Raw genomic sequence first — 19,581 nt, forward strand, 5'->3', positions numbered from 1 at the left:
ATAAGTAGACTATATGATGATCTTTTATCTAGTTTGTTTCACTTTTTCTATTTCACATTCAGTGCTTCCATTTCATTTGTTTTCCAATTTCTCCATCTCTTCTTTTTTTTTGAAGTTCTTTCTCAAGCCTTTACTTAGCATAGGAGAAAAGCTTTTTTATACATCTATATAAATAATATGTATAAAATATGTTTTAGAAAACTTATGATTTTGCCTAACTAAATTTATGACATTTAGATTCCATTTGTTTGACTTAGCATGTAATTCTCCACCAAGAATACTGGAGTGGGCTGCCATTTCCTTCTCCAAGGGATAAGATAGATAGAAAGTTCTATCCCAACCCAGGGATAGAACCTGGGTCTCCTGTATTGCAGGCAGCGTCTTTACTGTCAGAACCACCAGGGAAGCATAGAACATTAGATTTCTAATTTAAAAAAATAGATATGCAACAAGCAACAAAGGTTTACTGAATAGCACAGGGAACTATAGTCAGTATCTTGTAATAACCTATAATGGAAAATAATTTCAAAAATAATACATGTGTATATGTTAACTGAATCACCTTGATCTGCACCTGAAACACTGTAAGTCAACTATACTTCAATAATACATACATACATATATATATATATATGAAAAATAAAAGAGATAACTGACAAGAACCTACTGTATAGTACATGGAACTCTGCTCAATATTCTACAGGAACTTAACTGGGGAAAGAATTTGAAAAGAATAGAAACATGTATATGTATAACTCAATCACTTTGTTGTACACCTGAAAATAACACTGTCAAATAACTGTACCCCAATATAAAATAAAAAGTTTAAAAAAATAAAAGTAAAAAGGTCATGGTCACTGGTGGTCTGTTGCTGATCTGACCCATGACAGCTTTCTGAATCCTGGTGAAACCATTAATCTGAGAAGTGTGCTCAGCAAACCAGTGAGATGCATGGAGAACTGCAATGCCTGCAGCTGGCACTGGTCAGCGGAAGGGGTCCACTTCTCCACAACAAGGCCCAATCCCCCGTGACACGACCAATGCCTCAGAAGTTGAACAAATTGGGCTACGAAGTTCTGCCTCATCTGTGGTATTCACCTCATCTCTCGACACCCGACTACCACTTCTTCAAGCATCTCAACAACTTAGTGCAGGGAAAAACACCTGTTCTAGAACCAGGAGGAAGCAGAAAATACTTTCCAAGAGTTCATCAAATCCTGAAGCACAGATTTTTATGCTACAGGAATAAACAAACATGTCTCATTGGCAAAAATGTGTTGACTGTAATTGTTCCTATTTTGATTAATAAAGATGGATTTGAGCCTAGTTATTATAATTTAAAAGTCACAGTCTAAAAGTGCAATTACTTTTGTATGAACCTAATAAAGGAATCCAAAGCGGAAAAGAAGTTAAACTGTCACTGTTTGTAGATGACATGATACTATACATAAAAAATCCTAAAGATGCTACCAGAAAACTACTGGAGCGCATCAATGATTTTGTAAAGTTGCAGGTTACAAAATACACAGCAATCTTCTGCATTTCTTTATACTAAGAACACAGATCAGAAAGAGAGATTTAAGAAACAATCCATCTGCCACTGCATCAAAAAAACTAAACTACCTAGAAATAAATTACCTAAGGAGACAAAAAAACCTGTACTCTGAAAACTGTAAGATGCTGATGAAAGAAATCAAAGATACAGGCTGATGGAACGATATACCATGTTTGTGGATTTGAAGAATCAATATTGTCAAAATGACTATATTACACAAGGCAATCTACAGATTCAATGCAAATCCTGTCAAATTACCAATGTCAATTTTCACAAAACTAGAACAAAAATCTTAAAATCTGTATAGGACACAAAGAGCTTGAGGACTCAAAGCAATCTTGGGGAAAAAACAGAGCAGGAGGAAATTAGGGTCCCTGACTTCAGACTATACTACAAAGCCATAGTCATCAAAGTGGTATGGTAGGGACTTCCTTGGTGGTCCAGTGGTTAAGAATCCACTTGCCAAAGCAGGGGACATGAATTTGATCCCTGGTCTGCGAATATCCCACATTCCACAGGGCAACTAGGCCTACACGCCACAACTACTGAGCCCACGTGCTCCAACTACGGAAGCCTGCTTGCCGAGAGCCCACGCTACGAGAAGCCACCACAATGAGTAGTCCATGCGGTGCATTAGAGAGTAGCCCCCACTCGCCACAGCCAGAGAGAGCCCACACACAGTAACAAAGCCCTAGTGCAGCCAAAATTACGTAAATAAAGAATACATTTTTAAAAACTAGCATGGATCGACGCTGGACTGGCGATCTGTTTCACATATGATTTTTCAATGCTATTCTCTCAAACTATCCCACCCTCGCCTCCTCCCACAGAGTCCAAAAGACTGTTCTATACATCTGTGTCTCTTTTGCTGTCTCGCATATACGGTTATCATTACCATCTTTCTAAATTCCATATATATGCGTTAATCAGGGCTGGTGCACTGGGATGACCCAGAGGGATGATATGGGGAGGGAGGTGGGAGGGGGTTTCAGGATGGGAGACACATGTACACCCATGGCTGTTTCATGTCAATGTATGGCAAAACCACTACAATATTGTAAAGTAATTAGCTTCCAATAAAGATAAATTAAAAAAATTAGCATGGAACTGGCATAAAAATAGAAATATTGATGAATGGAACAAAATGGAAAGCCCAGAAGTAAACCCATGCATTTATGGTCAGTTAATGCATGACAAAGGAGGCAAGGCTATACCAGTCTCTTCAACAAAAAGTGCTGGGAAAACTGGACAGCTATATGTAAAAATATAAAATTACATCATTGTTTAACATTATACACAAAAAAGCAGCTCAAAATGGACTAAAGACCTAAATGTGAGACCAGACACTACAACTCCTAGAGGAAAACATAGGCAGAACACTCTCTGACATAAATCTTAACATCTTTTCCAATCTGGCTCCCAAATAATGGAAATAAAAACAAAAATAAACAAATGGGACCTCATTAAGCTCAAAAGCTTCTGCACAGCAGAGGAAACCATAAACAAAACAAAAAGACATCCCACAGAATGGGACAAAATAATTGTAAATGACATGACTGACGGGATGAGTCTCCAAAATTTACAAACAGCTTGTGAGGCTTAATATCATCCAAACAACCCACCAAATCAAAAAATGGTTAGAAGACCTAAATGGATGTTTCTCCAAACAAGACATACAGATGGTCAAGAGCCACATGAAAAGAGGCTCAACACTGATGTCAGAGAAATCAAATCAAAACTCAAAACAAGGTGTCACCTCGCACCAGTCAGACTTATTATCATAAAAAAATCCACAAACAGGGGACTTCCCTGGTAACACAGGGGTTAAGAACATGCCTGCCAATGCAAGGGACACGGGCTCCATTCCTGATCTGGGAAATAAGACCCCCACGTGCTGTGGGGCCATGAAGCCTGTGCGCCACAACTACAGAGCCCACACCGGGGAGCCCCCGAGCTGTAACCGCTGCAGCACATGTGCATCAATGAAGACCCAGTGCAGTCATAACAAATAAATGAATTTAACTGTACCAAAGAAGAATAATAAAGATTCATTGATTCTCAGAGGTCGTGAGTCACCCTATGTACAGGGATGCCAAAACCACCAGATAAACATGGTTGCTCAAACCTTTTCTTGAATTGCACTGAATTGTAAGTGGAATTTTGTAAACTGATAAGTGATTTCTGACAAGCTTTCAAACACTCTTAAAAGAAAATCCACAAAGAAATGCTGGAGAGGATGTGAAGAGATGAGAACCCTCCTACAATGGTGGGAATGTAAACTGGTACAGCCACTGTGGAGATTCCTTAATAAAAACTAAAAACAGAGCTACCATATGACCCTGCAACCCCACTCCTGGGAACATATCCAAGAAGAACGTGATCTGAAAGGACACATACACCCCACGTTCACCGCAGCATTGTTAAAAACAGCCATGACATGGAAGTCACCTGAATGTCCATTGACAGAGGAGAGGACGAAGAACATGTGGTTCATATATACAAATGGAATGTCACTCAGCCACAAAAAGAACAAACTAATGCCGTCTGCAGCAACATGGATGGACCCAGAGACTGTCATACTGAGTGAACTTAAGTCAGTACCAGAAAGAGCAATACCATGGTATCTCTCACATTCAGAATCTGAAAAGAAATGATACAAATGAACCTATTTGTAGAACAGAAACACACTCACCAACTTAGAAAAGAAACTTATGGTTACCAGTGGGGAAAGATGTGGGGGAGAGGGACATCTAAGGTAGTGTGGGATGACAGGTACTCACTGCTGTATTTAAAATGGAAAACCAATAAGGACCTCCTGTAGAGTTCAGGGAACTTTGTTCAATGTTATGTGGCAGCCTGGATGGGAGGGGAGTTTTGGGGAGAATGGCTACATGTGTGTGTATGACTGGGTCTTTTGCTGTCCATCTGAAACTATCACAACATTGCTTATCAGCCATATTCCAAAATAAAAAATGCTCAAATAAAAAAGAGTGCACACCAAAATAAATATTTGGTGAAAAAAACTTAGAAACTGACCAAAATTCATTAACTGGAGGCTAACTAACACAAAATGTAAAGGAAGATTTCCTGACTCACACACAGTTTGACTTTATCACAGCACATAAGCTTCATCCAGGCCTTTTCCCCCCTTAATCTCACTACGGTGCTTTCCCTAAAAAGATCATGCTGTATACTTTTCCCCCTAATACTTCACTCTAGCTGTGTAGGTCTCTTTCCTGTTTATCAAGGTTGCACTGAACTTTATCTCCGCCTTCCAGGGTAAGCCATCCTCTCATGTGACCTCCAGTCTCAGCTCAAACAGTAATGAACTGATTCCTCCATTTAAGACAAGGAACTAAAACCAGCATCAGAGCCAGTAGCCTTGAAAGATCACTTTAAATGTCCCTTCAGGTTAATGCCAAATCACTGAAAACTGTCCCCTGAGTGCAACACTAAAGCGAGTTATTCAACGGAGTATTAATACAGAAACATTCACAAAACTCACAAAAGGTCTGTGTAGAACAGACATGCAAGCAAAGAAGGCTTCCGTATAATTAAACACGACTTTTTAACGGTCAGACTCAACAGTCATCACAGCAATGTAAATCAGCCCAGGGGACAAATCTCGTGGACTGGCAGCCTGACCAACAGGAGCACATTTCAGCGCCACACCCGGCGCCGCGCCCGCGGGGACAGGCACTCCACCTGACACCGATGGCAGGGAAACCTGGCTGCAGTTTGGAGGGGAAGCACACATGAAACCCCTTAAAGACAAACACCCTGAGGCTATTATTTCTAGGAACACAATCTAAGGAAGCAATTATGGATGCTCATGACACTCTGCTCACGCCACAATGCCGCTTTCACAGGGCAGGAGGCTGACTGAAGCAGCCAGCCCGTCCACACTTGAGGTGCTAACTCAGTCTCAAAGCTGAGGCTGGAGAGCTGTGTCTGCTGCCTTGGAAAGATGTGGGCAAGTGAAACAGCAAGATCTGTGCCCGCAAATGCCATTTTTCACAGAAGCATACTTTATCTATTATCTATATAGGTAGAGAGTCCAGTAAGAAATGCACTAAAATGTTACCACTCACTAACTCTGGATTAATGATGAGGTTATGGACGCTTGGTTCTTTTCTTTTAACTTGTTGCTTGTTTCTGACTTTCACATAAGGACACTTATTACTAGTATAAAACAAAAACATGACACATTTTTCTTTTCTTCTTTTGGCATCTAGGTGCAGTGCTTCTGTCAGGAAACATGCCTGAGGTGTGTGCAGCTGCCGGGAAGGTCAAATCACAGCACAGCAGATACGACCCACCAAGACGGCGGCACGGAAATCACCTCCAGGCCCAGCAGACAGCTGCTGTGGTGACCTGGGGTCCACAAGTTCACTTCAGACAGCGGCAACTGAAGCATCGCGAGGAAGGAGCGGCCACAGAGAAGGAGCGGGTCCTGAAGCAGAGCCCGCAGGGCTGAGCCCCTGCCACCACCACCTGGGAACCTCCCCGAGCCATCTCCCCCACGACGAGACATGAGACTAGTCAGGCTGCCATGAGAGAAAAGAGAATTCCACGTGAAAATGATTAGAGAGCTAAGCACTCAGGGGCGCCCCCAGTCAAGAGCATCATTCTGTCCCCCTCTGTCAACGGCACCTGGATCCTCCTTTGAGGGGCCCTCCCACCCTCTCCTACCTGGCCCAGGAGTGCGGGGCCCTACGCTGGCTTCGGGGGGCTCAAGACCCAGACAAGGCCAGACCAAGGAGCTGCCCTGCGTCTTCTCCAGCTGAGCTCTCCCCACGCTGGGCTTGCTAAGCGAGAGCGGCTGGGAGCCTCACTCAGCGACCACAGCAGCCAGCCAGGAGTGAGGACGAGGGAGGGACGCTAACCATGAGGGCTGAGGCAGGTCCTGACCCTGGGTGCTGGGGTCACAGGCCAGCACACACTCCTCGCACACAGGCCTGTAAGCCTGTCTGAGCTGGGCTCCTAGAACATGCCAGTCTGAGTAATCCTGTGGAACACTAATTAGCTTGCTCACTAGGAAAATTAAAGCCACAGGCACAGAACTTTGTTAAGGAGACTGGGAAACTAAAGCGTGGGGCGGCAGCAGGACTGTCTGGGGATGGAGGTAACCCGGGAAACTAGTCCTGGTCACGAACGTAGTGCGTGAACTAACTAATCGGGCTACAGCCGGGCTTGATTCGCTGGTAGGGCAGGGATGTACGTTCTACTTTTTTTCCCTTCTTTGTTGAGACCAGTCTTTTCACCCAAAACGTCAGGGAATCATAATATTTTAGAGCTGGATAAGAGTTCAATCTATCACTCCCACGGTCTCACTTGAGGACGAAGAGGCTGAAGCCAAGGTTAGAAAGGTCACAGCCCTCATCACGGGCCAGGCTGGGACGTCAGACCCCCGAAGACACTCCCGGAGCAGGCCCAGCTCCTCCAGGCAAACAGACCAGAAAGGAGGTGCAGAACCGGGCCCCAGGACAGCCATGCACTGTTCCCTCTTTGACACACCCCATTGCAGGGCTCAGGGCAGGCCTGCTCAGGGGGCCCTGACCACAGACTGGGCTCTGCTGCACACGCACCGCCGGACCTCGGACGAAGCTCACCACCTCTCAGGCTCAGCCTCACCTACTGCCCCGCTGACCCGCAGAGCGGTTGTGAACTGCAGCGAACTACGCAAGGCGCAAGCACTGTGAAAACACAGTGCCAAGTCCTACACAAGACCTAAGACATTACTGCCAGGCTCTAGTAAAATCATTGAGCTGAGAGGCAACAGGAGAGAGAGCGCCAAGGTCTGGAGTCTGACAGCCAGGGTGTGCATTCTGGGTCTTGCGCTTATTAGCTGGGCTGTTACCCAGACTCCACTAGCCTCAGTTTGTCCACTGGTCAAATGGGAATAACAATAAATACTTCAATGCTTCTGTGAAGATTAAATGAGGTAACACACCAGAACACCCAACTTGCTGCCTAGCAGAGTTGGATTCGCGGGTAAACCCCCTCACCACTGAAACAGCCCTGAGGCTGGACGGCCTGCAGCACGGCCGCCAGCCGTCGAAGCTGCTGTTGCACGAGCGGTCTGTGAGGCTCGCCCTGAACTCTGGGCAGACTCCCCACCCTGGCAAGCCCTCTGCAGGCCTCTGTGTCTCCCCGACCTCAGCAGCCACCCCATGAATGACGCCCTCCCCCCTCCTGGAGACCCTGGAAGGAAGCCTCTGACTCTCCGGGTTGGGAGCAGGGGGCAAGGGGAGTGCACACACGGGCCCACCCTAGGTAGGGCGTGCTCTCAGGGCAGGACCTGCCTGGTACAAACCAGCCTGTCACGGTCTCAGAGTGTAGCCCCGCGCCATGAGAACACAGCGGCAGACTGACCTCAGGGCCTGCGCCAGCACAGAGATGTCCCCTCTGGGGCAAGAATTAGGATTAGGTGTGCCCTCCATGCAGCCAGGGGCCCAGCGCGGGGACACAGGCTGCACTGCAGCCCTCAGGCCAGGGCACCACCCGCACGGAAAGGGGCAGGCCCCAGCCCCTGCAGGAGCCTCTCAGGGCAGTCTCTCTGGCCAGGGGCTAAGGCAAGACCCAGCCCACAGGCGGCCGGAATGGAGAGGTGGGATAGGGCGAGGGTGCCGCCGGCACGGTCAGTAAGCGGACACTGACTCTCAACACAGCTCTGCCACACAGCGGCTGTGACCCTGGGAAGGCGCTGAGCACCCTGTGCGTCCTCAGTCTCACATCCACCAAGCGGGCTGACGGCAGGACGGAGGGACCAGACAGCAAGGGCGTCTCCTGCAGAGCCGGGACGTGTGGCCTGGACCCCAACGGTCCCCTTCCTTCAGAGCCCTCCTTGGCCGTACAGAGAAGAGACTACGCTGGGGACAGCACAAAGCTATGGGCACGCGGAGCGACGGGGGTGGGGGGGGAAGGAAGGAGCCCTCGTCGGTCCCGGCCCGAGCGGCCAGGTGTCTCCCCACAGTTTGGGGCGAGCAGCACAGACCAGGAATCACAGTGCGTGCAGCCAGCGGGAGGACCTGTCACTCTGAGTGACGGCCAGTGACTGAGTCCCGGGAGGCCACTGGGAGGAGAGAGTCCACGTGAGAGAACAGAAGGGAGATGCGTGCGGGAAGGCGGGGGCAGAGCAACCCGAGCTGGTCAGGCCCCGCCACCCCACGGCTACCCCAGGACGGGCCAGGCGCACAGCTGCTCCTTCCCCAGACCCTCTGAGCTCTTCTCCCACCAAAACCCCAAGAGTCTGGACAAAAGGGAAGACCCCTCACAGCACCACGGAGGACACGGGGTGCAACTCAATGAGGAGAAGACAGACTACCCAGAGCGCCGCCCCAGCCAGGCTTCCCGGGCAGCTCAGCTGGTAAAGGATCTGCTCGCGATGCAGAAGACCTGGGTTTGATCCCTGGGTCGGGAAGATCCCCTGGCAGACGGCATAGCAGCCCACTCCAGTGTTCTTGCCTGGAGAATCCCATGGACAGAGGAGCCTGGCGGGCTACAGTCCACGGGGTCACAGAGAGTCGGATGTGACTGAGCGCAGCACAGCTGCTGCGGCCACAGCCCTCCACCAGGGCAAGCTCCATCCGCACTTACACCTTGGCCCGAGCAGAAGACAGCCAGCAGATAGTTACAAGCAAAACCTAAGCTGGAAAAGAACAGAAGAAATAAAACTGCATCTATCTCATAGAGACAAAGGCTTTTCTAAACAAAACACATAAGAACATTTCAAAAGGAAGACTGTCAAAGCTTAAAGATTTTCACCTATGTATGTCAAGTATTACTATAATAAAAAGTAAGCAATAAACTGGAAAAAACTTTATGTCAGACACTAAGTTTGTATCCCTTTTATATAAAGATTTATACAGTGATAAGCAAGCCTCAAAAAAATGGAAATGTAATAATAATAGCTAACATTTTCATGTTATCTCATAACACATTACCATGTGTTAAGCACTTCAAATATACTATTGCATTTAAACCTCACAATGCTGTGATACTATTTTCTTCCAGAGAAAACAGGCTTAGATTGCCACCTGCCCAAAATCACAGGGCTGGAACTTTGGACTCTGCCTGACTCCAAAGTTTGCTCTTAATTGCACGTGCTTCAAATCAAAAAGAACTAGACTATATAATACATTCAGGGTGTGTGTGTTTTAACTTAAACACATTTCAGCTACAACCCATTGTTGTTTATAGTCACTCAGTCGTGTCCAACCCTGTGACCTCAAGGACTCCACCAGGCTCCTCCGTCCAAGGAAATTTCCAGGCAAAAATACTGGAGTGAGTTGTTATTTCCTCCTCCAGGGGATCTTCCTGACCCAGGGACTGAACCCACGTCTCTGCATCTGCATTGGCAGGCGGATTCTTTACTGCTGAGCCCCCAGAGAAGCCCCACAGTAAAAACTTACCAGCCATTAGAGTTCTGTGTGTCAAACCGACAAAGCTCTCCCAGTCAGAGAATTCAGTGATGGGGAAGGTCCAGAACCTGGCATTCACTCCCCCTGATGGGCATGCAAACCGGAGCGCCCTTTCTGGAGGCCGCCCTGGCCACACTGACACAAGCCTGCAGAAGAGGCACGTCCACGTCAGGTCCACCCCGTCCGCCGCCGGGGACCCAGCCCGTGAACCATTAGCAGCCCCACCCAGACCCCTCGACAGGCTGGGGAAGCACAGCCGGCAACAGGGTCCCCGGAGGAGCTGGAGCCCGAGCACCGAACCCCGCCCTCGTCCCCGTCGCCCCACTGCTGCTCCCCATCCCTCCCCACACACGACAGGCTCCTGCCACCTGTGCCTTTCTTTGTCCCCGGGGTGGGCGCTGAGCACCCTGCTGCAGGAGACCTGGCCTCCCCGGGTTGCCAGCCCATGCCGATCGCCTGGTGAGCCCACTGTCTATGAACGACCCTCCCTGGTCTCTCTGCTCCCAGGCGCTTCAGGATCTGCAGACACGGCCAAGTCCAAGAACCACACCACACACAAACCGTCCCCAACTTGGCACAGAGACAGCATCGAGAAACCCTGGTCACGAAGCACGAATCGCTTAAGAAGGTGGACCCCAAGTTCCTGAGGAACACGCACTCTGCCCAGGAGCACAGCAGGGAAGGCCTCGAGACGACACGGGCCATGAGTGTCCCTGCTGAGGCTCACCAAGAGCCCAAGGAGTCTGAGCACCAGGTCCCCAAGGGCGGCAGCGCACACTCAGGGGACTCACCTACCCCGCTTACCTGAAGCCCGGCAACGTACTGGTACCCACATCACCAAGGGTCCCGAAGTCCCAGGCCAAGGTTCAAACCAAGGCCCAGGCACCATAGCTACGGTTGCTGCTGTCTCAAAGGCGCCCAGGCCCCCACACAGGCTGCAGACTGCAGGCCGCTGTAGGCCAGTGTGAGGACAGGAGGACTGATGTGACCCCCGGGCTGCTGTCTGCACGGGGCTGGTGTGCTCCTGGACGTTGGTACAAATAAACCTGAGGCAGGACGTGTCCTCCAACAACAACAACAAACCCACCAAAATACAACCTCCTTGGATGCCTCCATGTGGGCATGACTTTGTTTCTGGGATGCTGACTGACACATCTTTAGACCTAGCAATTTGACTCTAGAAGTTTATCCCAAGGAACAACCAGAAAAGTGCAAAGATACATACGGGTTTTTGCAGCATCATCACAAGTGGAAACTAGGGCTTCTCTGGTGGTCCAGTGGTTAATAAGCCATCTGCCCATGCATGTGACATGGGTGCCATCCACAGTCTGGGATGATCCCACAAGCCAAAGAACTAAGCCCGTGTGCCACAAGTACCTCTTCAGCAAGAGGTGCTGCAATGAGACGGCCACACACTGCAATGAAGACCCAGCACGGTCACAGACAAAATAAAACAAACAAACTGGAAACTGCACATTCAGCAACAGGGAACCGCTCCATGCCGAGGACGATGCGCTACCTGAGAAAATACTACGGAGTCACTGAAAACCAGCTTATAAAAGAATAGCTAACAATGTGGAAATAAATTTAAGAAGTATCTTAAGTGGAAAAAATGATTCCAATGTTGCATATAAAAGTGACTAAAGGCATGTAGCCCAAACTACTAGTAGTTATCATCTCTTCATCATGACATCATGGGGAGGTTTTCTTCTTTGGATTGTTTTCGTGTTTCTCATGTTTTCTGTATTTTTCATGTATTATTTTTGTAATCCGAGAACACAAACCCAAAATATATTTATTAAAAAAATACCCAGGGCTAAATTCTGTAATGCCCAGCCCCACACTTGAGCACCAGTCTGAGTGCTCAGCACCAGCCAAGAGCCCCGCACAGTGGCAGCGGCTGCCAGCCGGGGAGCCCTGTTGCTCTTCATCAGCCGCAGCCACGTGCTACTGAGCCCGGCCCAGCCCCAGGGAAGAGCCAGGGAAGGGCGTTCGGAACGCCTGGTGGGGCTCAGAGACCTCGGGGCACAGGGTGTCTGCTGACCCCAGGGACCCTTCAACAGAGACCACACAGCACAGAAGAGGAAGAAACCCACCAAACCGAGGCCTTGGACAGACTGGTGCCTGAACTAAGACGGACCACTCCAACAGCTCTGTGGCTCCAGGCCCACGTCCTCCTCTCTGAGCCTCGGTTTTCTCACGTTCAGAACGGGCTTCACACCCTTCGTCTCACGGGCTGCCAGTGTTACACTCAACTATACGAGCACAGAACACAGGTCACTACACAGCCGTGAATATTACAAAAGGGAAAGGGGTCTCTTGGGCCAGCAAGGCCCTCAGAGTCCAGAGACCTAGCCTGAGGTTCTGAAGGGCAGCAGAGGCTGAGAGCAGGTGAGGACGGAGAAGGGGCGGGGCGTGGGCCAGGCAAGGGCCGTCGGGCATGGTGCCCGGCCTCCCGGCAGCCATCAGCACACATCTCCAGAGACGGGGGCGTCCCTGGTGGGCCAGCCGTTCAGAATCCACCTGCCAATGCGGGAGACAAGGGTTCCAGCCCTGGCCCGAGAGGACCCCGCAGGCCGAGGGGGAGGCCTCGGAGGCCACACGCCAGAGCCCAGCACCCACAGCTGCTGAGCCCCCGTGCCGAGAGCCTGCACTCTGCATCGAGCAGTTGCTGACGCGAGAAGGCCAAGCACCGAAGGGAGGCGGCCTGAGCACAGCCCTGAGGACCCAGCACACCAGAGTATAACCAGACGGAGCTTCTGAAACACAGGGGGGAGAGGGCACGCTACCTGCGGTGGGCCCCAGGCCCAGACTGGACTCGTTGAGCGCGTCCTCCTCCTCCCAGAAGTACTGCGGCGGCTGCAGGATGCGGGACTCTTCACTCTCCTCGCTGGGGAAGCCCGAGCCGGGGGCTCCCAGGCCAGCGCCCAGGCCCACGGCCTCGCTCGGCTCCTCCGAGTCCAGCGGCTCCAGGCCCGTGGGCAGCAGGAGGTCCAGCAGGGAGGTGGAGGGGAGGCCCTCTGAGCCGGGCTCCTCGGACCTGGCTGCACGCATGCCCAGGGACGCTCCTGCGCAGACAGGAGAGCTGGGAGTTACGGGGGAAGAGGGCACAGGGTGGAGACCCGCCTTCGAGGACAAAGGGCCCAGGGCGATGGTGGGGGCTTCGCAGACACTCCTGATGCCCAGGGCTGTGGGCTTGGGGGGCAGGCCAGAAGGGGCCCCGCTTTCCCGGACCCTGCATGGACACTGCTCCCCAGGCTCCTATCATAGGCCAAACACTTCCCAAAACTGCATGAAGAACTTGATCTGTGTTTCAGCGGCACACAGTTTTTAAGACCATGTGAGGTGGTCACAGGTCAAATTCATCCCGGGCTGGTAATGACAGGTCTGTTTGGAACCTTGGACCCTCTATCCTAATTTACAAAACAAAAAACAGTAATATAAAGGGCATCTTTTTGTTCCTTCTCTCTCACTTCCATTCACTGCAAACAGGAAGCACCCCTATTTGCTGGTTCTATGATGTCAATACTAATTACAGAAGTATCACTAACTCGCTGTAAGTCTTCAGCCCTCAGTCTCCTCATCTGAAAAATGAGGAAGGCGGGTGAAAGGACCTCCAAATTCTCTTTTCCAAGACCAATATTCAATGATGCAAGAAAGAGGGAATTTCAGGATATATTTCCTGCTCTGTGCTTGGAGTGCACTGTGATATGACTTAACAGTCTGTGGAAATGTTTAGTCACGTAAGTGCTATCTGGGCTTCCCTGGTGGCTCAGATGGTAAAGAATCAGCCTGCAATGAGGGAGACCTGGGTTCAGTCCCTGAGTTGGGAAAATCACCTGGAGAAGGGCACGGCAACCTAACTCTAGCTTTCTTGCCTGGAAAATCCCCAAGGACAGAGGAGTCTGGTGGGCCACAAAGAGTCGGACACGACTGATTAAGCACAGCACACAAGCATTATCTAAATTTTAATGCTTACAAGCACCTTATGCAATAGTAAGCCTTAAGCCCAACAAATGGCCACTAAGGAAGACAGATGTTTCAGACTCAAAAGCAAGTTCTACCAGAAACAAAAAACGCGTCCAGAGAGAGACAGGACAGACAAGAGGCCCACAGATGCACTTGAATCTAAGCAGCCTGGGGTACAGGGAAGGGGCGGAACAAAGTAACACGTTTGCATGGGAGGACACACAGGTCTTGCGAACAGACTCAGGCGGCTGCAGTGGAGCAAGGCAGGCAGGGGCTCTGGCCTGTGGCTGAGCGACTCTAGGGCAGCATCTGCCCCCCATCCCCCTCCGCACCTCGGCGGCCCATCTGCAGAGCAGGATGGGGAAGCCCCCGGACGCGGGGCCACCAGGTGAGGTCAGCCCGCCGCAGTGTGCGACTGCACTCTGAAGGGCAGACTGCAGACTACTCATGGAAGCAGTCTCCTCCTTTATGGAGAACAGAGAAGCATGGCATTCTTAACCAGGAAGAAAGAATGTTTAAGAGCGACAATGGTCAGGGTCTTCAAACACATTTAAACAAAAGGCTGATGTGAATAACAAAGATCAGTTATTCTATGTGACTTCAAGGAAAAAGACAGGGAAGAAACAAGACGTTATCAGAGTCTCAAACAGCCTTTAACCAGAAGCAGGGGACGCCCGTGGTCACCTGCATCCATCCGCCTAAGTCCTCCTCCTGCTTCCAGCCTCAGCTCCAAACAGCCGCCCCAGCTCCCTGGTCCAGGCTGCACCCCCTCCATGACCACCGGCTCTGCACACGTCACTCCAACAGACCACCGGACAGCCCCCGTCACTCAGCGGCGAACACGGAGCTCACCTGTCGTGACCGGGCCTCGACAGTCTCTGAAGGATCACAGGAGCTCAGGATGTGTTTGAGTAAACGAGCAAATAAATTAAGACATACCCTTTCCCTATGACTGATTCATGCTGATGTTTGGTAGAAACCAAAGGGATACTGTAAACCAATTGCCCTTCAATTAAAAATAAATAAATTTAAAAAATAAGAAATACCCTTTGTTTTACAGAAGAGATAACAGGCCTAGTGAGATTAACGTCAAATAATCAGGTAACGGAATCGCTGTAATTAGCCGGCTTCTCCCCGCAAGAAGGTCCAGTGGATGCTCCCTGAGGAAACATCGGGAAGCTGCTCTTGTGTCCTTCCTCCTAAGGACACGTAAGGACAGAGAGCACCCGGCATGACCCGACGCCTCACAGGATCTAGGGAGTAAGGGCAGAGCTGGACGGAAGAAACCCTGTCCTCCCAGCACCCTGCTCAGGGTCCCCACCGGAAACCCAAAGCACAGGGTGGCTCAGAGTCCTGTCCCGAAAGACCTCAAGTCAGCGAAGTGGCCCCTACCTACCATCAAGACGCCCCTTTATCTACATTTCTGTCTGGACCTTGTGTCTGGAAGTAGGTCATCTATCAACCCTACTGAAGTAAGACTTATTTTCTAATTTTAAGTTAATCACAATATACAATACTGTCAATCAGAAACGACACCGGGTAACGTTGGTTTCAGGTACGCTGCAGCGTCTTACTGGAGGTTAACATCTGCACGGGACTTCCACTGCTCAGAAGAAAGCAGTCCACCCCTCCCCCAGCTCCTCTTCTATGCCACCTACTGTGTCAGGTACAGTAGAGACACAAAGGTGAATACCAGACAGCCTCTGCCCTTGGGGGAGAAAGTGCTCTTTGGAAAATGGAATGCCCGGTTTACCGGTAAGGTAAAGGTAAGGTACCAGCTGATACAATAGGTCTACTTTCAGATGTGGCTTCCCCAGGTTTGGGGAACCAAATACCACAAGACAGTAACCTGGAAAAACTCAGGCACTCCAGGAAGAACAAACTCAATTGATGAGAAATGTCTGTAGTAATTAAGCAACAAAAACTGCACAGGTTCCCAGGGCACCAGAGCAGCCGTCTCTGCCAGGGCTGCGAGGTGAAGCTCTTTATCTACCTACTGGGAGAGACACTACTTCAGTGTTTCAGGACTCTCGTTAAGAATCCTTGGAATTTTATTTACCCTCCACGAAACCACCAGAGGATCAAACGTGCTGTGCCTCTTCACAACCTGACAGCTATCTCTCCGAGGCTAATGGAGGTAAGGGGGAGAGGAGTCATGGCCATGCAGGCCTCAGTCCTGCCGCCAGGCCAGCCCTGATGGCCAGGAACCTGTGTCTGTCCTGTTGACTTCTTGCCTCTGGGGATGAAGTCCTTTAGTTGGTGAAGCTCTCCGCGCAGAGAGCACTGTGGTCTGAGGAATCTGCTAGGTCGATTGTAACCATTTCCCTGACTGAGGGGTGCCTCATTCCCCCCGCCCCCCCTTCCATCTGTCACCTGCGGAGAAACCAGGGTTCATCCTGGTCTATCTTTTCAAACAGTGTGACAGGAATAAAAAGTGTGTGCGTGAGTGCGGTTGCTTCAGCCATGTCGAACTCTATGCGACCCCACGGACTGTAGCCCGCCAGGCTCCTCTGTCCATAGAATTTTTCAGGCAAGAATACTCTAGTTGACTGCCATTTCCTTCTCCAGGGGATCTTTCCAACCCAGGGACCGAATCCACATATCCTGCATTTCCTGCCTTACAAATTCTTTTACCACCGAGCCACTAAGAAAAGATTCTTATCATGTTTCTGAAAAGCTGTGTTTGAAAAGGTGGAATCTGGCTTTTGATTTCTTCTGCAGTGAACAGTGTCATTTTCTTGAAGCTATTTTTCCGTACAATGGTTATTTTTCCTTTATAAAGACCTTGATCTTTTCAAAAGCTTGGCAGTAGATAATTACGAGATGTTATTTATTTTCAAACTTGCCCACCAAAATAGCAGCTGAGACCTACCCATTCCGTGTAAAACTATTTTTGCACTTAATAATTAATCTGCCTGAGACTCTACCAGATTTTAACTTTCAGATATACACTGATCTTTTTTTCCCTCTAGCACCTGTAATCTTCTGTTACCTCCATCACTCTCAACCAAAAGAACAAAAAAGACACAAGCATGAAAAGGATTCCAGGGATCGCCCTCAAAGAACTGAAAATCTGACCCAAACGAATTCAGAAAAGGAGGCGCAGGAAGCAGGCTTGTATCTCAGGGGCTGAAAAAAGCAAGGTCTCGATAATCCCCATGTTTTGTCTCCCCTGCGTCTGCTCTTGATGCCCGCGTCCTTCTCTCGGTTCCCTTTCCCTAAACAGCACCTCTGAAGTCCGAGATCCCTAAGTCCTCCGCAGACACCCATCCGAAGCTGCCCAGCAGCATCAGTGACACGGCCCAGACCCTGGACTGTCCGCTAAAACAGAGATGGTCCAGCACCACCAACGCGACCGCACACACTTGGCGCGTGTGTCAGAGAAAGAGTGCCGCCCGGTCCTGGCAGGCGTGTCCCCACTACAGCGTTGTAAGGGAGACGTCCTGCTGGACACAGACGCACCAGCACGGGGGGGGGGGGGGGCACTCGCGCGCCCCCCGAACGGAGGCGGCGGGACGAGGGGGTAACCCGCGGCTGGCAGGAAGGGGCACGGTAACAGCTGGGCATGGTCCTGACACATTCCGCGGACCAGTTCTGGGATGGCTGCCTTCTGAGAGGCAGCCGGCCGGCAGAGCCTATAGCTGAACCGCCCCTGCCCTCCAGAGAGGACTCGAGGCGTGGTGCGGACAGGGACGGGGGGCCCGGGGGCCACGTCCGGGGCGCACCGCCTGGGTCTTTGGCCATGCCTGCGCCCCGCTGCAGAAGGCGGCCGCTGGCTGAGTCGGGGCGGCGGGATTCCGCACCACGGTGCCCAGGGCAGCGGTTTCTCTGCAGAGGTCGCCCCCCGCCCCCCCAGCCCAAGCCAGCCGAGGACGGACCTCAGACCGCCTCAAGCTGACCGCGCGCGGGGAGCATCCAGGCCTGCCGCGGCGGGACCGACCGCGCGCACACACAGGTGCCCACACCCTCCGGCACGCCCCGCGCCCGCCCAGCCGCCGCGGGCCCGGACCCCCGCGCCGCTTCCCCCGCGCGCCCACACCTGCCGTCGCCGCCCCACACGCGCCGCCCCCCGCGCCTGTCACCGCAGCCCGGGCGCGCGGCCCTTTGTCGCAGAGACACGCCCGCCCGGCGCCCCCGCCCCCCGCCCTCAGAAGCGCCCAGAGCGCTCGCGGCCGCGCGGCTCTTTGTTGGCGCGGAGCCGCCCAGCGCGCGCCGGCCGTCGCCCGCTCACCTCCGGCCAGCAGCAGCAGTAGCGGCAGCAGCGGCGGCAGCTGCGACCCCGCGGCCCTCAGCAACCGACCCATGGTGCAGCGTCGCCGCTCCGCAGCCGCCTGGGCGCCTCAGGGCCGCACGGGCGGCGGCGGCAGCGGCGGCGGCGCGCGCGCGCCCATTGGCTCGCGAGGCCGTCACTCGCCCAGCCCCGCCCCGCCACGTGCGCGCCCCGCCCCTCCGCCCCGCCACCGGCCAATCGACGTCGCGGAGGTCGGGGGCGGAGCCAGCGCGCTGCCCGCGCCTCGCACCTCAGACCTCACGCCTCACAGGCCCGCGGCCGCCAGGCGCTCGAGTCTCGCGAACGCGGGGCGTGGCCCCGGCGCTGAGGGCCGCGCTCGCGAGACTGCGCCCGACCTCTAGCTCTGTGAGGGGGTTATCCCTCGGTCGCGCGGGTGGACTCCGTGCGGGTTGAGCACTGCCCGACCCAAGCTCTGGAGAAGGCAATGGCGCCCCATTCCAGTACTGTTGCCTGGAGAATACCATGGACGAGGAGCCTGGTAGACTGCAGTCCATGGGGTTGTGCAGAGTCGGACACGACTGAGCGACTTCCCTTTCACTTTGATGCATTGGAGAAAGAAATGGCAAGCCACTCCAGTATTCTTGCCTGGAGAATCCCAGGGAAGGCAGAGCCTGGTGGGCTGCCGTCAATGGGGTCGCACAGAGTCGGACACGACTGAAGCGACTTAGCAGCAGCAGGAGCATCAGGCTCACGCCTTTCTGAATAACTCTTGGGAGGTGTAAGTCCCATGATGTTATTAATAGTTTATTCATAAATTGAGAACACTGCATATCAAAATCCGCGGAGCGCAGCCAACGGGTCAGAGTTTATAGCCACAGAATCTACTAGAAGACAGTGAAAGAAAGCGAATTAAGTATCTGATGTAAGAGGCTTTAACACGCACGTACACAGAGGAATCAACATTGTTGAAATAAGAAAACCCCAGTAGAACTGACGGCTAAAAGCCTGAGAAAGATGAAGCTGCCAAATCTTTTAGCATCGAGAAAAGAAGACCTAAGTGTAAATACCACTAGAAATGAAAAGGAGAGCAAAACTACAAATAAGATGATTTTTAAATTATAAGCAAAATGACATATTATTAACATTTAAACTCTAATTGTAGTGTATACCTTTAAGGAAAAAACAAATGACTTGTTCAAGTAGTAGAAAAAGGTAAGCAACAATGGGGAAAAAATAAAAGATAATTAAAATCTCCTCCTAAAAAAGACACATCAAATAAACTCCAGAGCAAAGTTAGAAAACTTCCCAATTCACTTTATGAAGTTGGAATAACAATTTAAAAAGCCCTAAGCCAATCATACAGAGCAGAGATGCAACTTTCATGAAGAAATACGAGCAAGGTG

The 19,581-nt window shown here is 51.2% G+C and overlaps 1 protein-coding gene across 2 annotated transcripts in view; it reads right to left on the minus strand.

The window, feature by feature from the left end:
- Positions 1–18,335, minus strand: part of PODXL2 (podocalyxin like 2) — a 53,352-nt gene extending 35,017 nt beyond the window's left edge. The window contains exons 1-2 of one of the 2 annotated variants that reach the window (XM_043886309.1): positions 18,179–18,335; positions 12,768–13,046 (exon numbers count right to left, since the gene is read on the minus strand). In XM_043886309.1, the coding sequence (XP_043742244.1) occupies positions 12,768–13,046; positions 18,179–18,251 (352 nt within the window). In that variant the 5' untranslated portion in view covers positions 18,252–18,335. The remainder of the gene's footprint in view (positions 1–12,767; positions 13,047–18,178) is intronic. The other variant, XM_043886310.1, reaches the window with a different exon arrangement.
- Positions 18,336–19,581: the final 1,246 nt, after the last annotated feature.

The sequence above is a fragment of the Cervus elaphus genome, chromosome 24 (assembly GCF_910594005.1).
Source record: "Cervus elaphus chromosome 24, mCerEla1.1, whole genome shotgun sequence".
NCBI classification, from domain to species: domain Eukaryota; kingdom Metazoa; phylum Chordata; class Mammalia; order Artiodactyla; family Cervidae; genus Cervus; species Cervus elaphus.